A 19,927-nucleotide genomic window follows, 5' to 3' on the forward strand; every position below is an offset into this window, starting at 1 on the left:
GCAGACGCTCAATGCAGGAGCTGCTGCGGGGTGGTCAGTGCACTCCCACAGCCAAACTCCCATGCCCCTTCCCCTCAATCGCCGGCCAGGCTGAGGGTCCCTTCCATGCATGAATTCATGCACTGGGCCTCTAGCATTTGATAAAATCCATTTAGTAATTACACCGTAAGTAAAAAGAATATAAAAGTTACATACCTTCACCAGGGATAAGTCTATCTCAAGGACATTTGCAAGCTGGAAAATAAAATAAAAAACTGTTTTACATTGTTAGAATTATCAGCATATTACACGGTTGCAGTAGACACTAACTATAATCATCAACATTTTAAATTATGAACAGCTGGAACACTGAATAAATTTTGAAATCAGGACTTTCTTCTTTCCATATCTCTAAAATGTTTAGAGTAGTATGAATTCAGGTAATAACCTTAACAATTTAAGATACCTTCCTCTTTAATTTTATCTCATTTAAAATAAGAAAGACCTAAGAGCAAGAACAGTCTACATCCTTTTAGTATATAGTTATGCGATACTTAAAGACGTGAACATCACAGAATGTACTTACAGCAACACAGAGGATACAGCCTCCTACTGTAATTGTGTGTGCTGTACCTACACTGCTGGCAGTACAGTGGGTTTGTTCACAGCAGCATCACCACAAACATGTGAGTAATTGAGTAATTGTAGTTTAAGCCCTATAGTTGGCTTTTCTTTTTGTAATTAAGTGCCTGGTTTAAGCTTTGATTGCAGGGGCTTACATTCCAAGGAAGTCTAACTGGAATAAACACATTGCCAAGCACTGGACTGGATAAAGAGCGGCACCACCTCCTACCAGCCCGATAAAGAGCGGCACCACCTCCTACCAGCCCACCCTTCCAGACTCCTGTATTTTAGATCTTAATTTCTTGACCATTTGGGCTATTTGTTTTTTTCTGCCCACCCTCCCCAACCATCCCACCAACCAACAGGTCCTTGTACATTCCAGTGACTAAAAGTAAGAAACTTGTTGCTTCAAAGTTTTCTATTGGATATTGCTGAAGAGCATTTTGCAAAATTGTAATAAGAACCACAAGGGTAGGCCCAGCAGTAACACTGGCTTAGAAAGGGGCAAGTCAGTGGAAAGTGCACAGGACTAGCTGACAGCATTACTATCCATAGATGGATACCAGCACAAAACAGTTCATTGTGCTATGTGTGACTTTAGGAAGGCTGCCACATCACTAGGCAATAGAAAATTTCTCAGCTCCATTATAATCTTATGAGGCCACAGTCAAATACATGGTGTCTCTCTCATGTTGTCTCTCATTTTGGAACAAGACTGTAAAGTCATATAAAAAGTTATTTACCAAGTTTTATATATGCAGAAGTAACTTAAGAATAGTGACTAAAGCATATTAACAGTCCATGATCTATTCATGAACAAGTTTTTAAAACATTTTAACCATAGCATTAAATTTTACCTATTTTACACAAACTTAACTTATAATCTTGAGGTTAAATTCTTCATAAGATGTTGGTACACTCACCTCTGCAACATTAGTATGCTCATCTATTGAAACAAATATCTTATAGAGCAGAGTTTCAAAATAATCACCTTGCACTCGATTCATTACAAAACCTTCAAGAGGAGGAACTAAAATAAACAAAAATAGACGTTTCTCAGTTAATATAATTTTATAAAACAAGAATGTATAATTTGAATAGCTATTCAAAAAGAGAAACCTCTCACTTAAAAGACTAAATTCATCTTTTGATTTACAGTACTTCAACCACGCAACAACAAGACTCCTAAAGTTAAGGTCATGTACTACCCTGTCTACACAGAGAAGACTGATGGTAGAGCATAAATCCTACAGACATTAATTAATCCCCATGGACCTCTCAGCACTAGAGGCAGAGGAAGTGCTGGAGGTCACAGGCTTGGTAGCAAGGCCAGGGACTGCATTCAGAATGGGAAGGCAGCAGAGAGGACTGGGCTAAAGCAGAAAACCAAAGGACTGACTTACTAGGTTACCCAAAAAACAGACGGATGGAAAGTATTGGCTCTCTGCCTTTCTCCCATCATGCCCACTCCATCCAGAGAAGAGGGAAACACATCTGTGTGACTGCCACCCATCTTCTACCAGCCATCACTGGTGTAATTTGCTCTTTGGGGTTCTCTATTCTGTATCCTCCTCAGTGGGAAGAAAGTCAAGCCTTCCTCAGCACAAGACACTGCCCAATCCTGGCTCTCCACACTCACTAGTTCCCTCTCTTTGTCCAGATGCTCTAATCCAGGGGTCCTCAAACTTTTTAAAGTGGGGGCCAGATCACGGTCCCTCAGAGAGCTGGAGGGCCGGACTATATGAACTACTAATTCCTACTGTAACACCTCGGCTGCGCTCACTGCCCAAAAAACCTGGCGAGCCGGATCAGACTCCTCTGTGGGCCGCATGTGGCCCGCGGGCCATAGTTTGAAGACCCCTGAAAGCGTTCTGCCCAGGCGATAACAGAGGCACTATGTTCCCCTTTACCCCGTGGGCACATTTCCCTTGAAAAAAGTCCTGAGAAAGCAGATGTGCTTAGACCATAGCAAAATTTGGATTTCCCTGTGTCCCTTGACCCTAACACCATCTAAATTATTCTCAACAGAGAAAAATCAGACAAAATTCAAGGGGCCCAAACGAAGACACCATGAAGAACCCACAATGTACATTTCAGGAGGGATTGTTCACTTCAGATCTGGAACATCATCTTCTAAGTTAGTGCTACCCATGGTTCCAGTCATCCAAATACTTTTAAGGATCTAAGGTTTCTTTATAGAAATATTTTAGAATTCTCATGTTTGATATAATTAATTATTTTACTACACTTCCAGTTGTGTAACTATTAGTAATAACAAATATTTATTGAACACTTACTAAGTGCCAGACAACTGCCAGGGACTTTACATATACAATTTCATTCAATCCTCTTAACCTCATGAATTGTTCAATACAATACCCCTATTTTAAAGATGAGGAAACCACAGCACTGCGAGGTTAAAAATATACATCTAGGCAAAAAGAATGAGGGAGTTCTATTTGATAAGATATAAAGTAGTCTCCAATATATACTGCTTTTTTAAAAAAGTATGAGCTAGAATACATAATCTGTATAAAAATAAAACCACACACATAAAAAGATATATACATATATGCTATATGCTTAGTATACTTTTGGAAGAATATATAAAAACTTAACAATGGCTTCTGACTGGGGTGGGAAGCAGATTTTTTATATTCTTTTGTAAATTTAGAATTTTATATCATAATTATTGCCTATTCAAAAAATATTAATAAAAATAAATATTTTTTTAAAAGCACCCAGGAATAACCAAGCAAGTTATAAAGAAAAGATACAATGAAGGCCTGGCTATATAATAATATTAAAAGTTACTCTAAGTCACTGTAATGAAAATAATATGGTCCAAGAATAAAAACAAATAAGTGAAGAATAAAGGATATAATTAATCCAATATAGAGGGAAATTAAATATATGACAAAAGTTATACTTCCATTCAGTGGTAATGAGTTATTGAAAAAAATATGCTAGCATTTATCCAAATCTTATGGGTTATCCAATTGAAGAAAATTTAAGTTGGGCCCTTATTTTACATCACCTAGGAAAATAAATCCAAAACTACAGTTTTAAAAATATATGACAAAGGTTTTTTAAAAATTTTGAGCTGTTTATATAACCTAGAAGAACTCTATCTAAGCATAACAGAAATCTAAAAGCTCTAAGGAAAAGGTAGACATAAAATGTACAAGTATAAAATGTGATGATAGAATAAATGGATTTTATTTAGTAACAGACCCTTTCATAATTATTCTTGTCGAAGTATTTCTCTCCCCACATTTATTTGTTCCACCATTAACAGTACTTGAATTTTTGTTGAAACATAGCTGGACTGCTTCCTTTGAAGTCACCTTCAGGTGTCTTTTGTGCTGAATTTGATGACTTCCATGTTATCAAACTGCTTTCCTTTCATGGGTTATTCCAATTTGGGGAACAGCCAGAGGTAACATGGTGACAGCAGTTATAATACCATGGGTCTTGTCTGTACCACCAAAACTTGCCAGATACTGTGTGAGCCATGGCAGAACATGACACTGTAATAGAGAAGCCATCCATTCAGCCCTTCTCTGATGCTTCCTTCAAAACTTAGAGATAACCTGAGCCAATATAATATTCAAACTATCAAAATGGACTGAAATGAACCAATAAAAGACCAGTCTCTTTAGGTGGATCTCAGATGAGTCAGTCAGTTTATCAAATGAGAATAGGGACCACAGTAAAGCTTTCATATTTTTCCAATGGTGACAGGAAGCCACTACCATCTCTGTCTTCCAGAAATTAATTCCTTGTCAAAATCTTTCAATTTTAAAATTAGTATTTTATTTGTTATAGCGCCCACTATACAAACCAGAATTAGTATTTCATTGAGTTTTTTAGCTGTCTCCCAAGCTTAAAACAGAATTCATGTCTATACAAATGCATTATTAAAGAATCATAACACATGCTAACACAAATGAAGATCAGTACACACTAGTGCATGATAATCAGTCAAGATTTAACACGAAAAGTCAGAAAGAAAAAAAAGGCTAATATGAAAAAGAAAAAAAAAAGGATTCAATACTGATATGAGGAAGTATTTTTGTATAAGCTCTATCATCAGCCAATTGTTAATAGTAAGGCCATTCCCTGGAATTTTTTTTGACACTTTATAATTGATCACGCAAATATTAAATACCCTAGTATGATAAAAGATAACACAACAAGAATGCTGGAATATATACTTGTAACATATAAATTAAATGTAATAAGCGCTCCTACAAATTGGTAAGAAATATAACCTATAGAAAAAGAGCTCCATCCTGTGTTCAAAAATGTTAACCACATCACTATTCTAGCAAAACCATGGAAATAATCTAAATAACCAGCAATATGGCGATGATTTAATGCACTGATATACCCCATTAAGTGTAAAATGAAATACACGAATGCCTCAATATTGTTTTAACTTGGGTAAAATAGAAAGGGAGGAGAGGATGAAGATTAAAAAAATGGCAGTGACATGAAATATAAGGCACAGATAAATGGAAATGGAGAATACACAAGTCTATATTATTGAATATATATAAAAGCTGTGATGCACTAAACAAGGACTAAAATGTGACCTAAATTTATAAAAACAATATTCTGATTTAGGATTGTGAGAAATTTATCTTAGATTTCTATTACTTTAATATAGTATGTACACCAAATACAATACTATAAAAATGAAAATAAGGAATACAGAGTAATGAGAAAAAAGTGTTTCTTTGCAAAATTGTAACATCTAAGAGCCTAGAATGATTTGTGTCTTACTTAATAGAGTAATAATTCTGTGCCCAGAGCCATTAAAAAAAAATAGAAAAATATTAGCATATGCTTACCTGCTATACAACTGTCATCGGATATTGGTACATCCAGATAAATAAATCCTTTATTATATAAACCTATAGAAGCAAAAGCACCTTCTTTTAGATGGAGTACTAAACATTTAAAACAAACAAACACCTGATTCCTAATTTTCTGTAGTAAAAATTCATTCAACTGAATACCATGTGAAAAAGTAAAATAGAAGAATTATAGTTTTCAAATCTCACCTTCCTTCATATGCACAGAACTAAAAATTTTTCTATGATCCATCTGTATAAATTTCTAGTGGATATAACTAATTACAGCCACAGTGGAAAACAATGGACTATGGTCACATTTCACACAATAAGGAAATATTACTATTTAGGAAATATTACTATTTTTATCTAATTAATAAGTAATTGCTATTAGTTACTGAAACCTTAAAACACGTTTTTATGTTGACAAAAGACCATTTCTACTAACCACTTACTATGTACTACATTGTAATCTAGTGATCCAGAGAGTTGAGGGCCTGCATCGATGATCTTATCAATAGCGCATTTCTCAGGCAAAGTGCATATCTAAGAAAAGCAAAATATTTTTAATTAAGTTCTGTCCAAATTAACTAATCCATATCTCCTCAGATCTATTCATGTTTAAACCAATGATTAGATGCCATTTGTTGAATGAACATTTTTTTTTCATTTACCACTTCAGAACTCTAACAAAAAAACGTATGCACATAACCATCAATTAAGGTGCCAAAAGATGCTACCAACAGAACTCAGAAAACAAATTAACTATAAATAACAATATTTGCTGGTAAGCAATCAATGTTCCCTAATTTACTCACCTTCTTTGAATTGGAATCTGATTCATTTGTGATTCTGAACCTCTCAAAAATAAAGCTGATTCAAACTCCACATGATTATTCTAAGTAAGAAGTTCATTATCTTATGTCATAACTTGACAACTCTATTAGGAAATACTTATACTGAAACAAAATTCTAAGCCTTCCACTCATTTGACTTATCTGTCCTCTGGGGTAAAATAAAATACAAACAAATAAAAAATCTACATGCTCATTACTTTTTTTCAGCCACACAGAGATATGACCAACCTGGTCTCTAGGGCCCTTATCCATCACCCTATCCCTTCCCTGTACACCATCTCTTCTAAAATCCATAAGGCTCATATCAAATGTGGTCTGACCACCGACAACACCATTTCCTTTCATCTTGATACTATCCCCCTATCAAAGTACCACCACTTCACACGTAATTAGCACAGTAATTAAGAACACAGGCTCCAGAGCAAACTGCCTGGGTTAAAATCCTGAACCTTTATTACCCCTATTAAAGGCTTGGTACATGAAATTCAAGCACAGGAGTGGGGTTGGGATCGGACCTAAAGTCAGACATCCCTCTCACATCTGGGACCACTGCCTCCTAACTACTCGCCTGACTGCCTGATTGCCCCTAACTGCCCACCCCCCACCAGACTGATTGCCCCCTACTGCCCCCCTCCCCACCGCCGGCCTGGTTGCCCCCCAACTGCCCCCCTCTGCCGGCCTGGTCGCCCCTCACTGTCCCTCCCCCTGCCGGCCTGGTTTCCCCACACAGCCTGCTGTTTGGTCGTTTGGTCACTCTCACTCCGCCCCCCCACATCCCCTGCCAGCCTGGTTGCCCTATGTAGCCTGCTATTAGGTCATTACTGTGAGGGCATCCTGGACAATTTGCATATTTCACTTTTATGAGTATAGATGACCTGAGCCATCTCTTCAATTCTCTGTTCACATTCCTGGTATGTGATATGGGGTACAAATCACACATACCTCTGAGGTTGTTATGAGCAACAAATTAGACAACATAAAAGCACTGGAATAGTGCCAGGCACGTTTAAGTACAGAGCAAGTGCCAAAAGTGTAAGCCAATAAGATTGTTGGTAGCTGCAGCATCACATCAGTTTACCTGAAACTGCTATCTAATTAAAACTCCCATATTGCACATGAATCAAGTCCCTTATTATTAAAGAATATCTTGGGAACCTACCAATATTCTAGTCTAATAAGGTTATTTAAATTTTTTATTTTCTTTAAGAAAACAAAATAGCGTTACTTTTCCAAAAATTAGAGAAGTACAATGAAAAATAGTTTTAAAAATAAAAATAATTTATAAGACAACTACCTTTATGTCGTCTTCTGTGATATATCCAGCCTGCACCACCCACCACGCCTCTATGGCGATTTCTACCGGCTTTACTGGGAGAAGATCACGAGCTGTTTTCCTTCTGAAAAATTTCTGCAATAGTACAATTTGCAATTGGTCTAAGTTTACCACTTTCTTTTTTATCAATCCTATCTGAAAACTGTTTCTAACACACTAATAACTTTCTAAATTCTCATTTCTAAAATTTGTTTTTCTAGATACACTGAATGCAGAAAATAATCTCAAATTATTTTAAAATAAATTACCAGTCATTAAATCTGGATCTAAATCCAGACAAAAATGAAGCTCAGGATGTGAAAATGCATTTGGAAAAGTGTACTCACTTCACCCACTAAGTGAACCCTGGGATTAGAATGAGCAAGAAAAAAGACCAGCAGAACAAAATTATTTTAAAAAATAGCCCAGCCGGTGTGGGTCAGTGGTTAGTGTCAACTTATGAACTGGGAGGTCACAGTTTGATTTCCTAGTCAGGGCACATGTCTAGGTTGTGGGCAGAAGGCAGCTGATCAATGCTTCTCTCTCATCACTGATGTTCATTTCACTCTCCCTCCCTCCTTCCTCTCTAAAATCAATAAGAATAAAAAAATAAAAATAAACAAACTGTATGTTCTATCCCTTCAATTGTTTTACTTAAATAATCATTTAAGTGACAGCCTACAGCCGTGGTCCAAAAACCGCTCTTTGGTCCCTTGAGGGTGGCTCTTCCACAAAATACCACGGCCTGGGTGAGTCAATTTTGAAGAAGTGACATTAGAAGAAGTTTAAGTGTAAAAAATATGGCTCTCAAGAGCAATTTCAATCGTTGTACTCTTGATATTTGGCTCTGCTGACTAATGAGTTTGCCGACCACTGGCCTAAACAATACTAAGTTTTTGTACTGTTTCTGTATGAAGCATATTTTACTCGATCAGAGAAATTACAATTCATTATTTCTAAAATTAAAAAATTAATCAGACTGTGATCAGGAGGACAAAAAATGAGAAAGCAAGGGAAATGACTAACTTACTTTTGACGATCTACACTGATTCATCAGATCAATGTACTGGTTTCTTCCTATGCCAAGAAGCCTTAGACCTGGAAGGAAGAGCCTGTCCTTTAATCACTTTCAACACACCTTGACCTGTCAGGACACTCAGTCTTTTAGGGGAAAAACCTTGGCTTTTGTTCATCTTTTGATTATTGGTTGGCAATATCAAATTAAAAGGAATTCTTCAAACAGAATATAAAAGAAAATGAAACTCAGAGAAATGAATTCAAATAAACACTACTGACAATGCTAAATGAGAACATTTTTAAAAGCAGAAGTCCTCCCAATTTCAGGAAGTCAAAGTGTACTTATCAGCAAAAGTTTCTTCTTATACAACAGAACTATGTCCCATTTCAAATATTATACACTTCATTAAAATAAGCATAATAGAACACCAGCAAATTGTTAGTTATAATTGTGTATCATGCTGTGAAAACATTATATACAAATTTGTTTTACACAACACAGCCCACATATCAGAAAGAACTTCATTCTCTAGAAATGTACAGACTAATTCCATTTTTCTGATTTTAACACTCCAAAATATTCCTCTTAGACATTTAGACTAAATCTTACTCTTGACTTGTATCAACAATGATGCTTGCTATTCTCATCTTTCAAGTGTTTCAGGTTAAAAACACACATTACAATACTGACACAACAGCATGCATACACAAACATTACACTTCAGCATGATTAAATACTTACAGTCAGCAGCAGTAAAGTTGGGCAGGGAATCATAACTTTTCTCACTGTTCATAATATCCTTTTTAAAGAAAAAAAAATTTTTAATGTAAAATGTCCATAGATAAAAACATGTGTCTAAACACGTAGTTCTATAGCAAAAAAAAAAAAAAAAAAAAAAGGAACAATAACTATTACATGAAGCACTGAGATCAGAGTTTGGCAACCTAAAGCATGTATGCCACACAGTGGCACTGACCACCTGGCCTCCCCACCTAATAACTGAAGGCCAGGCTTTGGGGTCCGGGTTCCTCACAGCACTCTCTATGAATGCCTTGTAACTTCTGCCCTGTGGAAGCTAAGCAAGGAATACCTCTAGGAAAGCTCAGGATTCCAACCTCTCTACACCTCATGCCTTATCCTAGACTCTTACCCTGAGAAAAGGCCACACAATGTGTAACAGCTCCATCAACACACATCTAAAGCATGTACTACCAGCAAAGTGTTTGACCACACAGTCATCTCTGCTCCCAGAAGTCCCAATCAGCTGTAGAGTTAAACTGAGGATCCAGCTCCTTTCAACTCCCATCTGCTTTTTAAACCAACTGTTTACTGTGGAGATAACGCCCCTTTACAACCCAAAAGCTATTCCCAATGGTGTAAGAACAGAAATCAGCAGCAAGCACATGGACATAACTGAAAGCTGGTAAGTGGGACAAAACTTCCCTCTCTATCTCCCCAAACCTGTGGACAACACCAGAAATATGGCCAGAGAAGCAACAACGATTCTACTCACTGATTAGCAGCCACCTCCATTATGCTACTCTGGTTCTCAGGAAAGGGACTGACAGAAACCGAGGCTGTCAGGCCTCAAGCTTTACTTTGTATTTCCTCCAAAATAAGGACACAGGAGACAGGGGACGTAGAAGTGCCCAAGAATAAGGACATAAGCAGAGGGAGCAAACCTCACTATTACTGTAGGTGCCTAACTCCTTTAGTTCTAGGCTTCTCTCTGTTCTTAAAGTGGCGAATGAGCACAAAATAGTAGCACTCAACTATTTGTGTATGCAAGCAGCAAATGAATACTAGATAAATGATGCCAATCTTTACAAAAAGCTCAGTTTTAAAAAGTATATAACTGGTATTTACAGTTGTTCAACAGAGGCCTGAAGACTGCCTTTGGAAAAAGGCTAACAGTTTAACTCAGAAGCTAATAATCTGAAGTTAATAATTACAAAAAGATTAGCAGTCTGACACATTATATAACACTAGATCTATATCATCATTTATTGTTGCTATAGTTAATAGCTAAATGCATTAAGTTTCTCTGAGCTTAATGTTTAATCTGTCACCCACATTTTTAACTTTAGTCAGGCATTAAATGAAATAAATGTTATACAAACTCTTGCTAACAAATTCCTGATTAATGTTATCTACATATATATATATATATATATATATATATATATATATATAAAGACTAATATGCAAAGTGTCCCTACAGGAGTTCGATGGGGAGTTCTATAGCTCAGTATGATGCGCTGACCACCAGGGGTCAGCAAGGAATGAAGGAAGGCCCTGGACAGCAGCCGAAGGCCCTGATCAGCCCTAATTGCCGGCCAAGCTTAGGGATCCTACACATGCATAAATTTCAGGCCCCAGGCCTCTAGTAATAGCATAAAAAAGAACAGCCCTAGCTGTTTGGCTCAGTGGATAGAGTGTCGGCTTGCAGACTGAAGGGTCTCAGGTTCAATTCCAGTCAAGAACACATGCCAGGGTTGCGGGCTCAGTCCTCAGTGGGGTTGTGCAGGAGGCTGCCAATCAATGATTCTCTCTCATCATTGATGTTTCTCTCTCTCTCTCTCTCTCTCTCTCTCTCTCTCTCTCTCTCTCTCTCTCTCTCTCTCTCTTCCCCTTCCTCTCTGAATCAATAAAAAAATACATTTTTTAAAAGAACAAATAAAAATAGATACTGTGAAAATATTGATAATGACAACTACAGTGGAACCTCGATTCTTGAACTTAATTAGTTCTAGAAGGCTGTTCAAGATACAATTTGTTCAAAAATTGAATCATTTTTTCCCATTAAAAAAGTAAATTGAATTAATTTATTCCAGACCCCCAAATGATTCCACTTCAACCTTGCTAGTATACACTACATGCCTAATGTACTGTTTCATTTATAAACAAACACTTTCTTAAAGTTATCAAACCAACCCCTCCGAGCCTTACACAAATCACTGTCGGCACTCTTTCCAGGGCACCTTTCCAGAGGTCAGTATGCCGCATGGCTCTCGCTGTCCCTGGCTAACTGCTTTTTATTTATCCAAGTCAGCAACAGCTTCTCTACCTCTTCAATTGCCTGTGATCATTGTTTCTTTCACACCATTAGCACTCTTGATGGTCTGTTTAAGTTTTAAAATTGTGCTAATTGTTCATTTAGCTAGCAACAAAAACACAAAAATATTCACAGCACAATTTCGTGAGATACTGATGGTAAACTGACTCATACTTGCATTCTCTCCTTTGTTTGTGGCCTGAGAGATGCTTTTTGTCATGCTGATACATCATGAAAGGTTTGTCACATCCAAAACCAAAGTTTGTTCAATCAAGACCTTTTTCTGTGAACAACTTGGTCACAACTTGGCCGAGAACTGAATTGTTTGAGATGGGAGACTTTTGAGATGTGAAGTTTGACTGTTCTTCTACAAGTGTGGCTAAAACAGTTAACTTGTAACCATCAGATCTTCTTACACTATAAACTCAGAAAAAAATGTCCAATGTCACAAGAGCTGCAAAGCTGGTCATCTGCAAAGTGTGTCTGACATGTGGTCCCATCCCATTCCTAACGGTACAGATAAACAGTAAACTCACCTCCATAATCCCAGTATAGTATGAAAATGGTGTTATCCTCAGGCCCTTCACCATAATATCTGATAAATGGTAAGGGTACAGCATGAGATGGTCTCGACTGTACTTTAGTAGTTCCTCATAGTATCTGCGTTCATCTTTCTTGACATGTTTAACTGAGGAAAAGAAGGAAATTCTTGGTTTTTTCACATGCCTTATACTTACATATAATTACAAATGCAATGAGAAATACTTTACAAATCAATATTAATTAAAAAGTATATAAACTGGAAGAAAATAAATAAAGTAAAATAAGTTGGAACAAAGAAACATTATACCACAAGAAATATATAAGTACTATGCACAATATATATAAATAAAATGTATAATAGAACAGATAAATACCAAATCAAAAAATAAAGAAAGTAAGCATGGAATGTCTCCCAAAAAAAGGTATAAAACATAATCTATAATCTATCCAAACCCTTACTATGCCACTTTACAAGATAGCCAAACTGAATGATAGTCTTCTAATATAAAATGAAGTCTATTTTTAAAAATTATTTGTTGGTTTTTGTGATTTAAATGTAAAAAGACATCTGACTTCCATGGAATGAGTTTAAAAAGAAAACCTCTCTCTGAAATACTGTATTTAAAATAAGAAGAATACCTAGAAGGGAAGACCGGCAGGACAATATATTAAACTGATCAGTAACCTGACAAATAAAAACATGAAACTAACTGTGTTTTAAAAGTATTCCAATTATTATAGAAGTTTTCATTAAAGTTATATTATTTGGAAAACTTACAGAGACAAAAACAAACTCAAAGTAAAAAATTATTAGAACTAATATACTTCTGTTCTGGCATGTTTTCTTACCTAAGGTAAAAAGAGGGCATTTGAATCAAGACTAATATTCTATAGGTCAAACAAATCAACTAACAATACTCTGAAAAATGCAAATTGTTCGGTGGAATGGGTCAGTATAGTTTCTTAAAGTCTGCACATGGAATAATTTCAGTACTATAAAATATGTATTGAAAATATAGGATTTATGAAATGATAATTCAGCAACAGTCAATTCCATCTCAATGTAAAAATATCTCTACTTACCTAAGTTATTTCTATATCGTAACTGATTGCGGATGCTGTACAGGACAACCTGCTTTTCATATTCCCTCTGTGAATTTCCAAGACTCTAAAAAAATTTCAAATAGATTTAAAATAGCTTCTAAACTATAGTACTTTTTTCCCCATAAGATTTCAAAACAATGTCCCCCAACTTTATCTGGAATTAAACTTTCCAGAACAGAATAGAAAAGACTTTCTTAAATATTATACTACTAAATTTCTGCTATGGTTTTAGTGCAAACTTTCAATGTGTTTATTTCCAGTCTGCTATTCTAAAAGGACTTACGAAAATTATCTGAAGTATTTCACATAAAATAAAAGAGCAGTTTGAGAGCATAATTTCACTTAACAAAGCATTAAGTTCTACTTATAAAGATTTCCTTACCTGCCTGTCCCCAATTTAACACCGTTGGGTGAATGGATGGATGGTTTCTTGCACCTACATTTATTTAAATTTAAGAATGACAACAGACCCTTTCTGATATTTTTAGCTCAGGGATATGACTATTAAGATTTCTGGAGAATGTACTTTCAAATGTACCTCTAAATTTAAGATCACTTCTTTAAAACATCATTTCCTTATGATTTTATTGGAAAACATTTAGACACTTTAAGAATTCCAATATATTGGAATGATCAAAAAACTCTTTCCAGCTGTGCACTTAGTATTTTAGGCTCAAAGTTGGTTCTCATGAAAGCAAAGAATATGTTTGTCTGATTATAATCAAATTATATTCAATGTGTAACCATAAGCTTAATTTAATATGTGATTGCTATACCTCTTCTAATTATTAGGTATAATCCTTCCGATGTGCTATAAAATAAAATTAGACATCTTAGGAAACTAACAACAGAAAGATCAGAGGGTTTAGTTATTATACTTCCTACTCACAGGTTTTTAAAAGCCCAGGTAAATATCCATACACATACTTTCATTTAAGTCAATCTTCATAAAACAGATGAAACTCACATCTAATAAACTGGCAAATAATTGGAACCATTGATAGATAGTATCTTAAGAAAAAAGAGGTGATGTAAGAAAACTAAAAATCTTTCTTCCTGCAACTAGATTATTTATCACAGCTTAAACCACAACTCACTCTATTGTCGGAATGTATGCGCTGATAATGTAACTCCAGAAGAAAAAGTGTAACTCAAGCCACTCATATAAAATATAAGGGTCCATTATTTATAAGCTAATTAGAAAGTGCAGTATCTATTAAACATCTAAGACTTTGAACTAGGCATTAATGACTGGTCCTGATCAATTCATGTGTGTGCACACACATACCTGAGAACTATAATACATTCACAGCTGATTTTACTCTTCACTGCCCACTACATACAATATAACTGCTTTGTGCATAAAGGTTCTTTGGCTTCTCTCCTACTCCTACCCCAAATTTCCCATCACTCACATTTTAAAACACTGTTGCCACTGCAGGAGGCAACTAAAGAAAGCTCATTTTACTCTCAGAGAGCGCTGACCCTGCAGAAATACTGACTGGTCTAACAAATGGAGTTGCGCTGCATAGAAAAGGACCCTAACAGATGAAGGTGCAACAGAGGCACTGGCCATAACATACCCACCATCAGATGTTCCTACAAACCCCACCTCAATGTGCAACTCAAAAAAAAAAAAAGTACAATTTTTTTTAATTGACCCTTTTGGGATTATACAGAACCTCATCATAAGATTTAAAATAAAATAACTATGAATTGGTTTGAACAATGAATACAAGATACTGGTAAACTTACTTTTCAAATCCTGAAATAATGGCCCTATCCACAACTTTTTATGTTTTTTTTTTCAAGTCTAGTATGACCCATAACCCATAAAAATATTTCATCTCATCCATATAAAAAACAACCGTTTTGAAACAATAGTTTGAAATAAACAATTTTTTAACAATCTGAATCCCTTTCCTCCAGCTTTCAGAACCGGAAAATGAGTCATTTTCAAATTAAACTTATCAGAAGTTGCTGGAAACTTTATCAAAGTACTTAGTATTTCTCTAATGCCAAATCCAAATCCTTTCCACAAGGAACACACACACACACACACACACACACACACACACACTTTTAGGTTGCCTGAGCTTTAATTCAGCTCATGGGGAAAGATCTCAGGCTATTGCCATCATTCATTCCCTCCAAAAATATTTACTAAAACCTAAATGCACATAGGTGCTAAAAATACCAAAGCAAAACAAGTAATGAAATGAGGAAATGCTCTATAGTGGGCTAAGTGCTCTCGGAGTGGAGAAACACAGTGCCGTGGTGACTTATCTAAGGGTCAACTGATCCAGATTTCGGTCAGCGACACCTTCCTGGAGGAGTTAGTATCTGAGGTTTTACCAAGAAGCTACCAGTAAGTCTCCAGGAGGCGGACAGTGGGAGAATTGGGGCTGTGTTTTAGAAAGCTCACTCCAGTGTAGTGTGAAGAATGGCTGGGAGCGTCCCATTCTGAGGGCAAGACACAGAGAGAGAAAGCTGATGCAGCCATCCTGGGGGAGCCGGCCTAGGGAAACACCGGTGTCCCTGTGCAGGTGGGATTTGCAATGCCTTCTGCAAGTGGAACTTATCCTAAGCTAAACAGCTATTCTCTTCAGTGCTCTTACCAAAAGTTTTCAATTTTAATATCACATTTGTACCTAATTTTAACAGTGTTCTGAAATTACTTTCAATAGTCATGCCTAAGGTTTAGAAATGTTTTTACCAATATTAATTAAGGCCAGTTACTCACGTTGGACATAACCTTCCATTTTGCTACATTTATTTTTGTGCAAGGAAGAGCGGAGGAAAAAAATGGAAACAAAGGAAAGGACTGTTGGTTCTTCGGATATGCCACAAAACCCGAAGGAACAAAAGTGTCCACCAAAGCCTTCACTCACTCTTCAGAGGAGAAACTTATTCCCTCAGGTTAGACCTTTCTTTTTCCAGGTCAAGCTAAGTACTACACGGGCGGCCACTGACAACCAAGACTTCTGAGTTCCCTAAATGTATCCTTCCACTTTTCTACTTTCTTGAAATCTTGAAGTGAAACTATTTTCTCTGCCACACGATGGATATCCAAACCTTAAATTATTCATTTCCTAGAACTAAGTCTCCAAGCTGGGAGAGGAGGCAGAGTAATAATTCTTACACAATCGCCACCCCTCTCCTGAATTTTCCAATGGGACTGCCCAGCACCAATGGAAACAGAACTTCACTCTCAGCCCAGAGGAAGGCCCATCTATGATCGGAGAAACAGTGGCTTGTCTATAGCACGTACGCTACCTTCGTATGATTTTACACCACCTGCCATGTCCTATGTCTATTCACCTACGACCTTTTTTTTTTTTTTTTTTTTTTTTTACTAAAATGCAAGCTCCATGCAGCAGGCTCTGTCTTCAACAGGGCATGGCATGCAGTAGGTGTCCAATAAATACATTAAACAACCGACTAAAAATTAACCTCAAGCATTTGAGATTTAACTCTCAAAACCTCTCTTGTTGAAACGTCTCTCATAAACCCATCTTGTTCATGAGGATAAAGTCAAACAAACAAAAAAAGGTAGAAAGTCCCTTCAAAATCTGGCTCTGACTGCTTCTTCAGCTCACCTGCTACCAACCCACGCACACAGTCAAGACCCAGATCCCTATCTGCACCTCCAACACCCGTGACAGGAGGTCAACCGCTTCTCTCCAAACACGCTTTCACTCGTCCTTCGGAAATGACCTGCCCGCTCCCTGGAAAATCTTTATTCCCGCCTTTACTCGTCCTTTGAGGCCCCCGGTACACATCCTCGCGACACCCCCTGGACCATGTCTCTCTTCCTCCTCCGGGAATATGTTTATATAAACACACAGGTAGGTCAGAGTTGCTGTCACCTGTAAGGTATTCGCTAGCTTCCCGTCCCTTTCCCGCGCCCTAAAGCTCCGGAGGTCAGTGTTTTCAATCTGTTTCGCGGGCGCCTCGCCCAGCGCCAGGCGAGCCCAGGGTGCGATCCCATCCCATCCCACACCTTTCAGCCTCGGCCTGGCTGCCTCGGCGGCCCCGAGCCGTCCCCGCCTCATCCCAGGGCCCCTGGGTTTCCCCAGACCCCGGCGGGGGGACGGGCGGGACTCAGCCGGGCGCCGCCAGCGGGCAGGTGACGGCGCGGCGGGGCCCGGCCCCAGGGGCGGCCGTACCTGCCTCACGTTGGCCGGCAACTTGCTCCAGGGGTAGTTGTGTCGGATGTGGAACTCCACGTCTATGTTCATGGTGCCCCGAGCCCCGGCCGGCGGGGGCGCCCCGGCCCGCGGCTGGCACAACGCCTCCCGCCTCCCGCCTCCCGCCCTCGGCCTGTCCGGGGAGCCCGCGCTCACACGGCCGACGGCCGGCTCAGCCCCATGGCCAGGGCTCCCGACGGCTCGGCGGCGCGGCCGGGGCCAAGGGGCACGGGAGCAGCAGCGGGGGGACGGGCACGGGGAAACCTTGGCAGCTTCAAGTTTCTTCCTAGTTTCGCCCGCCGGAAATGGCTGTGGGCGTGCGTCACTTCCGGCCGCTGGCGCGAGGCCGAAGGGGCGGGGCTCCAGGCTGGCCTCAGGCCCCGCCCCCTGCACTGCGGGGCGGGGCTTCGAGGTGAGGTCCAGAGGTGTCCGGGTACCTGTGCCTCCTTGCTCACGCCCTTCGCCTCCCGCAGTCACTCTCCGGATGAACCCAAATAGGCGCTTGGGTTGGCGCTGCCGCTGTTGGGTGACCCACCTGCCCCCAAATGCGAACCCAGGTGGCCCAAGAACCGGCGATTTCAGAAGAGATTTGAGAAGGGGCCATGGCTGGTTTCAAATAGGGCAAGAGCAGGGAGCCCCAAGAGGCCTTCTCCACAGCCAGCCCCAGGCCTGGACCTCTGGGCACCGCCACCTTGTGAGTTCCTAAGTCAGAGCTTGACCCACAATTTTAGTGAGAAGCTGGGAAGTAGCAGAGCAAAGGTCTGGTGACCTTTCATCCCTCCCAGGCAGGAGCTGAATCTTGTGGAGGAGAAACTTAGGGACCTGCTTCAAACAAAGATCCAAATTCTGGCAATGTAGAGAGATCCAGGGAGCTGAGAATTTAAACAAGCTGGTGCTGGTAAGTGAGGGCGGCACAAAGGGAACCAGGGAGATAAAGACCCTTGCAGGCAGTCTCTTGGTTACTGCTTTCTTCTGCTCTCTCCATACAGATGCCTCCAGAGTCATTTAGTAAAGGCAGAAATCCAGACTATCGCTTAGTTTCAGTTCTAGAGAGATGCTTGGGAACAATTTCTTCCAGAATTTGTTACACTGGCTTAGCAAACAGCATTGTTACTGGCAACAACGAGAGACAAGCTCAGTATTTTTGTAACTATTTTTCAGTTTTAAACAATATTGTTGTTTTTTATATGTGGACACTTGTATGCTAGGAATTTTTATAAGATACCTAGTCCACATCTCAGCAGCTGACCAGTCTGACTCGTGTCTGATTGGTTGAAACAAATGTAGTCCACACCCCCCTTGTATAGATGTATTGGTCTGAGGTTATCCTATATAATAAAAGGCTAATATGCAAATATACCTTGCATAGGTGTATTGGTCTGAGGTTATCCTATATAATAAAAGGCAAATAGACCGAACAGCAGAACAACCGAACAACCAGTCACTATGATGTGCGCCGACCACTGGGGGCACAGTGGAACGTCATGGGTGTTGGCAGCAGGCAGCAGAGCAGGGCATATGGTGGGTGTCGGCCCCAGTGGGATGGTGGAGCAGGTGAGTGGGGACGCCAGATCGAGGCAGAGTGCTGGTTGCTGTCATTGGGGCAAGCCTCTGGTGGTTACTGAAAATTCTTTACTCCTGCGCACTGCAGTCCCAACCACTGCTCGCACCCACTGCGGGCACCAGCCCCAATTGCTTCAGCACCGGCCCCAATTGCTTCGCACCGTCAGCAGGTGTCAGCACCATCAGAGAGTGGAGCTGCCAGCAGACAGGGGACTGGGGGCCATGGAGGGAGAGACTGGGCAGGGGCTCAGAGGATGGGCCAAGACTCACCCCTGTGCCCACAGCAGCCTTGCAGCCCACAGTTCCTTTCAAGGTGCACACATTTGTGCTCTGGGCCCCTAGTCCAACTATAAGAGCCCACAATGAAGTGCTTTGAATGCTGTGTTTACAGGCCTTCGTCATCATAGCTAAAGTTAAAAGAACTCTGACCATGAGGCGTTTATTCAACAAATATTGATTACATGTCTGCTTTGTATAAAGCCCTTGACTTGCAATAGGTTGTTGTTCCTCACAGCCTTAGGAAGGAATAGCGCCATTCCTATTCTGATTTAACAGAGGAAGAAACAGCTTGGCAGGGCAGCCCGACGTGCTGGTGAGATCACACAGGTGGTAGTGACAGAGCCAAGCCGAAACCCAAAGCTGCCTGATGGCAGAGCCGTCCTTTTAATTCCTCCAGCCAGGCTCTCCCTGAACTGCCCTGCCTCTGGTTCCAGTTCAGACAATGTTCACTTGAAGTCAATAACACAAGTCTCCCTCAAAGATAATGTTTAATACTTCTAAGTATAGAACCCGTATTCTTCCAAACTCTAACTTTGATTTAATG

The 19,927-nt window shown here is 39.3% G+C and overlaps 1 protein-coding gene across 1 annotated transcript in view; it reads right to left on the bottom strand.

Moving 5' to 3' along the window:
• Positions 1-17,845, bottom strand: part of FAM91A1 (family with sequence similarity 91 member A1) — a 42,514-nt gene extending 24,669 nt beyond the window's left edge. Inside the window, exons 1-10 of the mRNA XM_084865039.1 lie at positions 17,521-17,845; positions 13,331-13,415; positions 12,241-12,392; positions 9,391-9,448; positions 8,662-8,729; positions 7,614-7,727; positions 5,918-6,008; positions 5,460-5,522; positions 1,527-1,633; positions 196-234 (exon numbers count right to left, since the gene is read on the bottom strand). Coding sequence (XP_084721165.1) covers positions 196-234; positions 1,527-1,633; positions 5,460-5,522; positions 5,918-6,008; positions 7,614-7,727; positions 8,662-8,729; positions 9,391-9,448; positions 12,241-12,392; positions 13,331-13,415; positions 17,521-17,592 — 849 coding nt within the window. The 5' untranslated portion in view covers positions 17,593-17,845. The remainder of the gene's footprint in view (positions 1-195; positions 235-1,526; positions 1,634-5,459; positions 5,523-5,917; positions 6,009-7,613; positions 7,728-8,661; positions 8,730-9,390; positions 9,449-12,240; positions 12,393-13,330; positions 13,416-17,520) is intronic.
• Between the last annotated feature and the right edge of the window lie 2,082 nt (positions 17,846-19,927).

The sequence above is a fragment of the Pipistrellus hanaki genome (assembly GCF_964339955.1).
Source record: "Pipistrellus hanaki genome assembly, chromosome: 17".
Classification (NCBI taxonomy): domain Eukaryota; kingdom Metazoa; phylum Chordata; class Mammalia; order Chiroptera; family Vespertilionidae; genus Pipistrellus; species Pipistrellus hanaki.